This window comes from Gobius niger (assembly GCF_951799975.1).
Source record: "Gobius niger genome assembly, chromosome: 11".
Lineage (NCBI taxonomy): Eukaryota > Metazoa > Chordata > Actinopteri > Gobiiformes > Gobiidae > Gobius > Gobius niger.
Window position 1 is genome coordinate 2220885 of NC_136862.1, and position 8044 is coordinate 2228928.

Below are 8044 nucleotides of genomic sequence, written 5' to 3' on the forward strand. Positions count from 1 at the left end.
TGTTTTGTTGACCACAGGGAGCACACATTATATTGATTTTTTTCCATTTCTGTTCTTATTCGCTTCAGCACAGACACAGAAAGAGCATGTTTTCGGTGCAAATATGTGTTTTTCATTCAGGCGGAATTTTGATATTTCCTGTTTCAAACTATTTTTTATTAGTAGTAGTAGTAGAAAATTGATTGTCCCCGTGGGGGAAATTCATTTACTAGAATCCCCATTTTACATTATATAAAATGACCATGTGGGATGTTCTGTCAGGACATTTCTACAACACTGACACTATTTCTCACATTTTTACTGTGCTTTAACAGGTATTTGATCTTATTTGCATAATAATATTTCTCAAAATCATCTTGGGGGCCAGAGGTTCTGTGCTGGAGGGCCGGATTTGCACATATTATATTGATTTTTTTCCATTTCTGTTCTTATTCGCTTCAGCACAGACACAGAAAGAGCATGTTTTCGGTGCAAATTTGTGTTTTTCATTCAGGCGGAATTTTGATTTTTCCTGTTTCAAACTATTTTTTATTTACAAACTGTAATTTTTTTTACAATTATTTTTCACTGAAACAAAAAGTCCCAAGGATAAAGATTATTTTGGTACCAAGATTAGCCATGTAGCCCTTGTAGAGGCTGAGTTAAACCCAAATAAACACATGTAGCATTTTGGGGAAAAGAGAAGATGCACTATGAGAAAATGGCCTTGAAATTACTTTTTCCTCAATGAATCTGTGGAGAAATATTGAATCTGTGAATAATCAGACATGTGTTACAGATGGCCAGCAGAGGGCGGCAGAGGGCAGCACACTGTGAAGGCGTGATGATGATGATGATGATCATGATGATGATGGTGGTGATGATGATGGTGATGGCTGCCGCGCGGCGTTAGCTCCGACTCTCTCCCCCAAAGCCTCGCCTTAAAGCGTCACAGAGCGGCTGAAACATGGCGGCGCAGGTGAAGCAGGAGGAGAAACACGGGTGAGTTTTTACTGCAGAAATCCCCCACATCCGGGTCTCTTCCAGCTCCAGAGACTTCACCACATTGATCCACGTTTCTCCACGTTTCTACAAGACGCACGAGGAGTCACGTTCTGGACGCGTTTTCTTGTTGTTCTGGAGAGAATCTGCATTTGCGTCGTTGTTCTGAACTGCTGGCTCATTTCTGCTTCTCTTCAGGGCGACGTCACGTTACGCAACATCAGCAGCTCCCGTCCATGTTTGTTACGTAAAAGTCACTCGGGGAGGTTAAGACGCAGCTCATGGGGGAAATTCTTCTCTCTTTTTTAACTCTTTTTTTTACAGTTTGTCCCAACATTTTGTCCATATTTTTTTTACGTTGGAGATAAACACGATGTTATAAATTTGCACATTTTCCAAGCAACCAACTTTTTTTTATTAGCAATTTTTTTTTTCCACACAGGCAGGATTTGAGGACAGTATATTGGTCTGAAAAAAATAAGAAATATATTATTTTTTTTACTTCCCCCTCTTTTTTCTCCTTTCTTTTCTTTTTCTTTTTCTTTTACATTGTTTTTTATTACATATTTTTGTTTTAATTTTTGAACTTTTTTATCATTATTATCTACATTTTTGTCACATTTTTGTAATTTTTTTGGTCAAATTTTGGTCAAGTTTTTTTGTCATTTTTTAATCAATTTTTTGTCATTTTTTTGTCATTTTTTAAATCAATTTTTTGTCAAATTTTTGTCGTTTTTTTGTCACATTTTGTCACATTTTTGTCATTTCTTGGTCAATTTTTTAGTCAAATTTTTTGTCATTTTTTGATCAAATTTTTGTGGTTTTTTTGTCACATTTTTGTCATTTTTTTGTCACATTTTTGTCATTTTTTTGTCACATTTTGTCATTTTTTTGTCACATTTTTGTCATTTTTTTGTCATTTTTTTGTCACATTTTTGTCATTTTTTTGTCACATTTTTGTCATTTTTTTTGTCACATTTTGTCACATTTTTGTCATTTCTTGGTCAATTTTTTAGTCAAATTTTTGTCATTTCTTTGTAAATTTTTTGTCATTTTTTTATCAAATTTTTGTCATTTTTTTGTCACATTTTTGTCGTTTTTTTGTCACATTTTGTCATTTTTTTGTCACATTTTTGTCATTTTTTGTCACATTTTGTCACATTTTTGTCATTTTTTTTGTCACATTTTTGTCATTTTTTTGTCACATTTTTGTCATTTTTTTGTCACATTTTTGTGACTTATTTTCTTCATGAAAATAAGATCCATAAGACCTCAAGAAACCCCTTAACTCCCACCTGAACCGAGCACATTTTCTCCAGTTTGGCTTTACCCCAATCCAAAAGCTTCTGGAAAAAAGGTGAGAAAATAGCAACAAAACTGGAACAATGATGGAAATGTGACAAAATAGTGAGAAAACACTGACAATTGAAAAATTGCTGAAAAAGTGGCAAAAATGTCACAAAAACGTGAGATGAACACGATATTATAAATTTGCACATTTTCCAAGCAACCAACCATATACAAGAAATATATTTATTTTTTTACTTCCCTCTCTTTTATTTATTCATTTTTTTTCTTTTTCTTTTTTTTTTACATTGTTTTTTATTACATATTTTTTGTCACATTTTTGTCATTTTTTTTGTCACATTTTTGTCACATTTTGTCACATTTTTGTCATTTTTTTGTCACATTTTTGTCATTTTTTTGTCACATTTTGTCACATTTTTGTCATTTGTTTGTCACATTTTTGTCATTTTTTGTCACATTTTGTCACATTTTTGTCATTTTTTTGTCACATTTTTGTCATTTTTTTGTCACATTTTTGTCATTTTTTTGTCACATTTTTGTCATTTTTTTGTCACATTTTTGTCATTTTTTTGTCACATTTTTGTCATTTTTTGTCACATTTTGTCACATTTTTGTTATTTTTTTTGTCATTTTTTGTCACATTTTGTCACATTTTTGTCATTTTTTTTGTCACATTTTTGTCATTTTTTTGTCACATTTTTGTCATTTTTTTGTCACATTTTTGTCATTTTTTGTCACATTTTTGTCATTTTTTTGTCACATTTTTGTCATTTTTTTGTCACATTTTGTCACATTTTTTTCATTTTTTTCACATTTCACATTCTTTTCCCCTCCTTCTTTCCCTCCCTTCTTCACGGTATGTATGTGTGAGTGCATTTCTGTTGTTTTTAACTCTACTATATCTTTTTTCTTCTTTTCTTTTTTCTTCCAATCTTTTCCTTTCTAAACTTATTTTCTACTGCTTCTTCTCTTTCTTCCTTTTCTCTTGACTCTTGCCTTAGGGAGGTGAGAATGGGTTAGAGACAGGATTGCAACCAATTTATTCACAATTATTTTCTGCTCGACGCCAACTCCCGGTCATCGATGTTTTATCTTTTGGTTGTTCGGCCGAGCTCATTTTTAAGCTACACTTTGGCTAAATATAGATGTACAGTTTTGAAGATAAATATTTTAACCCCTTAACTCCCACCTGAACCGAGCACATTTTCTCCAGTTTGGCTTTACCCCAATCCAAAAGCTTCTGGAAAAAAGGTGAGGAAATAGCAACAAAACTGAGACGAAAACAATGATGGAAACGTAACAAAAAAGTGACGAAAAATTTACGAACAAATGCCAAAAATGTGATAAAAATTGACCAAAAAAAATATTAAAAATTGACAAAAAAAATGACAAAAATTTGACAAAAAAATGACAAAAATTTGATTAAAAAATGTGACAAAAAATGACAAAAATGTGACAAAAAATGACAAAAAATTGATTAAAAATGTGACAAAAATTGACAAAAAAATGACAAAAAATAATAAAAAAAATGACAAAAATTTTATTAAAAATGTGACAAAAAAATGACAAAAAAATTGATTAAAAATTGACAAAAAAAAAATTAAAAATTGACAAAACAAATTAAAAAAATGTGACAAAATGTGAGAAAAAATGTGACAAAATGTGAGGAAAAATGTGATAAAAAAAAAAAGACAAAAAAAAGACAAAAATGAGTTGAATACCCAACAAAAAAATGATGGAATAAAATCTGATGACGTGAGGAAAAAGATCCTCTCGGTTCAGGCGGGAGTTAAGAGGTTAAGATACTTTGTTTGTTTCTCTTTTGATTTGTGTCGTTTGTGTTGTTCTCTTCCAGTCGGTTCGGGGAGTTCACAGAGGAGACCGACCGCAGAGGTGAGTCAAATAAGAACTTGAATTGTATCATTTTTTGTCACATTTTTTGTCATTTTTTGGTCATTTTTTTGTCACACTTTTGTCACATTTTTCGTCACATCTTCATCATTGTTTTTGTCTCAGTTTTGTTGCTATTTTCTCACCATGTTTCCAGAAGCTTTTGGATTGGGGTAAAGCCAAACTGGAGAGAATGTGCTCGGTTCAGGTGGGAGTTAAGGGGTTAATATGCATGACGTCATCGTATCGTTCCGCAAAACATCGCGATATATCGGAAAATCGATATATTGTCGCTCTAATCAACACTGTGATCGAAAGAGATTTTTTTTTCGGTGCCTGCTTTCGATACAGGTAGAAACTAAACTCTTTTCTCTCTTTTTTTCTCTTCGTGTCCTGCAGGTGTCTGGACTCCAGGAGGCGCCGCTTCCCCTTTCCACGTCATCAAAGTGGAGCCTGAGGAAACGAGCGTGGACCCGGAGAGCCGCCCGGACTGTCCGTACGTCCGCGTCACCGTGAAGAGCGAAGACGAGGAGGTCAGCGATGAAGACAAACGCCCAGAGAGAGAAGAAGAAGAAGAGCGCGGGGATCCTCCTCAGCGCCGCTCCGAGGCGGACGAACAGCTGCAGGGTCCGGCCAAGCGCCACGCCTGCCCTCACTGCCAGAAGGCGTTTCAGTACCTGGCGCTCCTGAAGCAGCACGTCCGGACGCACACGGGGGAGAGGCCCTTCAGGTGCAACGTCTGCTCCAAGGACTTCGTCACCAAGAACAATCTGAAGATCCACACGAGAATCCACACGGGCGAGAAGCCGTTCAGCTGCTCCGTCTGCGGGAAGGGCTTCAAATACGACAACAGCCTGAAGGCGCACATGCACACGCACGCCGAGGAGAAGCCGTTCAGGTACGGCCGGACCTGAGACTGAACCATCTCCAGTTTCCATTTCATTTATTTCTTCTTCATGAAAATAAGACCTTCAAGAAACCCCTTAACTCCCACCTGAACCGAGCACATTTTCTCCAGTTTGGCTTTACCCCAATCCAAAAGCTTCTGGAAAAAAGGTGAGAAAATAGCAACAAAACTGGAACAATGATGGAAATGTGACAAAATAGTGAGAAAATATTGACAATTGAAAAATTGCTGAAAAAGTGGCAAAAATGTCACAAAAATGTCACAAGAAATTGACACAAAATTGACCAAAAAATAACAAAATGTGACAAAAAAAAGACAAAAAAATGTGACAAAAAATGACAAAAAAATGACAAAAAAATGACAAAAAAATGACAAAAAAAGACAAAAAAAGACAAAAAAGTGACAAAAACATGACAAAGAAAATGACAAAAAAATGGCAAAAATGTGACAAAAAGGTGACAAAAAAATTACAAAAAATTACAAAAAAATTACAAAAAATATGACAAACAAACGACAAAAAATGACCAAAAAAAAGACAAAAAAATGACAAAAAATGACAAAAATGTGACAAAAAATGTGACAAAAAATGTGACAAAAAATGACAAAAAAATGACAAAAATGTGACAAAAAATTACAAAAAAATTACAAAAAAATTACAAAAAATGACAAAAAAATGACAAAAAAAATGACAAAAAAGTGACAAAAAAATGACCAAAAAAATGACAAAAAAAATGACAAAAAAGTGACAAAAAATGATTTTAAAAAATGACAAAAAAAATTACTAAAAACTGATAAAAAAAATTACCCAAAAAATTACAAAAATGAGTTGAATACCCGACAAAAAAATGATGGAAAAAAAATCTGATAATGTGAGGAAAAAGATCCTCTCGGTTCAGGCGGGAGTTAAGAGGTTAAATTAAAATGCATTGAATTGATCCAAACAAGCATTAAAGCTGAACTTGGCTGCTCCGTGTTGTTGGACCTCACACTACCCCCCTTACACACCCCTCACCTCACACTGCCCCCCTAACACACCCTAACCAACCCACACTAGCAGATTATCTTCATCCATGTTTATAATCTGTTGTTTCTTATAAAGTAGGAGTGTAGGGGCGTTTGAGGGTTGTGGAAATTAAAAGCTTTGCGCTGTAGCTTTAATTCTAAATGCATAAAAACACAGATGCAGAAAATACAGTTCAACAAATAAATATGAGTATCCAAATGTTTACTGTGCTACATATTTTTATTTATTCTGCGGAAGAAGAGGAGATAAGGGAGGTCCAATACCAAAAGTCCAAAAACTGTTTCTGTCAAAGCCCCTGGCGATCACTGAGAGGTTGTTTAGGTTTTGATGAATGAATTGCCCTGCCCTCCTTTCAGGTGCTCGTTTTGCTCGAAGGACTTCTCCACGGAGCACCTGCTGAGCCTGCACGTGAAGACGCACACGGGGGACCGGCCGTTCCTCTGCTCGCTCTGCTCCAAAGGCTTCACCCAGAAGAGCATCCTAAAGATCCACATGAGGACCCACACGGAGGAGAAGCCGTTTAAATGCTCCGTGTGCACCAAGGACTTCATATCGGGCAGCCACCTGAAGCAGCACATGCTCAACCACACGGGCGAGAAGCCGTTCAAATGCCCCTTCTGCGACAAGGCGCTATCGGACAAGGCGCGCCTCACGCAGCACATGGGGATCCACACCGGGGTGACGCCCTTCAGGTGCCCGGTCTGCCACAAGTACTTCAACCGGAGGAGCACCCTGAACGTGCACGTGAGGATCCACTCGGGGGAGAAGCCCTACAGCTGCTCCATCTGCCAGAAGGTTTTCAACTACGACAAGAGCCTGAAGGCGCACGTGATGAGCCACACGGGGGAGCGGCCCTTCAAGTGCCCGGTCTGCGCCAGGGGCTTCACGGAGAAGACCAAAGTGAAGCAGCACATGAGGACGCACCGGGAGCAGGTCGCCTTCAGCTGCGAGCTCTGCGGCAGGAGCTACAAGCACGAGAGCCGCCTGAGGAGACACCTGAGCACGCACACGACGGGGCCCCTGCACACGACGGGGACCCTGCACACGACGGGGACCCTGCACACAGATGAACAAGTGTAAATTTTGTAACCTCACAAATTGCTAGTTTATTCTAAAATCCCTCTGAGCAACAATTGGCTTGTTGCGCAATGTGGCTACGCTAGTTCCTCTGAGCTGAAGCTGTGGGCGCTAGCACTTCCTGTTCGTATTAATTTCCACCAAGATGAGCTTAGACCCGTTCGAATCATGGTATTTCCTAGAGATTCTGTGGTGGACGGTGAGTTCCTGGTAGACGATCACTTCCTGCAGGTGAACGAGTTGCTGTACAGTGTGAGGAGACGTCTATGTTTATAAGGATCAGTGAGTTTGTCTTGAAGCTAAAGGCTAACATTAATTTCATGCATTATTCAATTTGAAATAGTGCCTTTTATTAATTGTTTTTTTTACAGCATGTTAGCCTTTAGCTTCAAGACAAACCATCAATCTTTTATGATCACAGGCGTCTCCTCTGAACTTGTTACATCAAGATTTGAACACAGTAAATGATCGTCTACCAGGAACTCACTGCCCACCACGTAATCTTTAGACCACTGGTTCTCAACCTTTTGGCGCCGCGACCCCCATTTTAACAGTAAAAGGGATTCGTGACCCCCGCTCGGGTCACACTAGTGATTAGTTCTTAACCTCTTAACTCCCGCCTGAACCGAGAGGATCTTTTTCCTCACGTCATCAGATTTTTTTTCCATCATTTTTTTGTTGGGCATTAAACTCATTTTTGTAACTTTTCTGTCATTTTTTTCGTACATTTTTGTCAAATTATTGTAATTTTTTTGTCAAATTTTTATCACATTTTTGTAACGTCTTTGTAACATTTTTGTCATTTTTTTGTCACATTTTTGTCACTTTTTTGTCACATTTTTGTCCTTTTTTCACTT

At 37.2% G+C, this 8044-nt stretch overlaps 1 protein-coding gene across 1 annotated transcript; it reads left to right on the forward strand.

Annotated features, from left to right (window-relative positions):
- Positions 1-931: 931 nt before the first annotated feature.
- LOC306970637 (uncharacterized protein) lies at positions 932-7190 on the forward strand (the record flags this gene model as incomplete). Its single annotated transcript, XM_079566652.1, has 4 exons — positions 932-981; positions 4145-4182; positions 4579-5077; positions 6467-7190. Exons 1-4 carry the CDS (start codon positions 947-949, stop codon positions 7188-7190), a joined length of 1296 nt encoding a protein of 431 aa, XP_079422778.1. The 5' UTR covers positions 932-946.
- Positions 7191-8044: the final 854 nt, after the last annotated feature.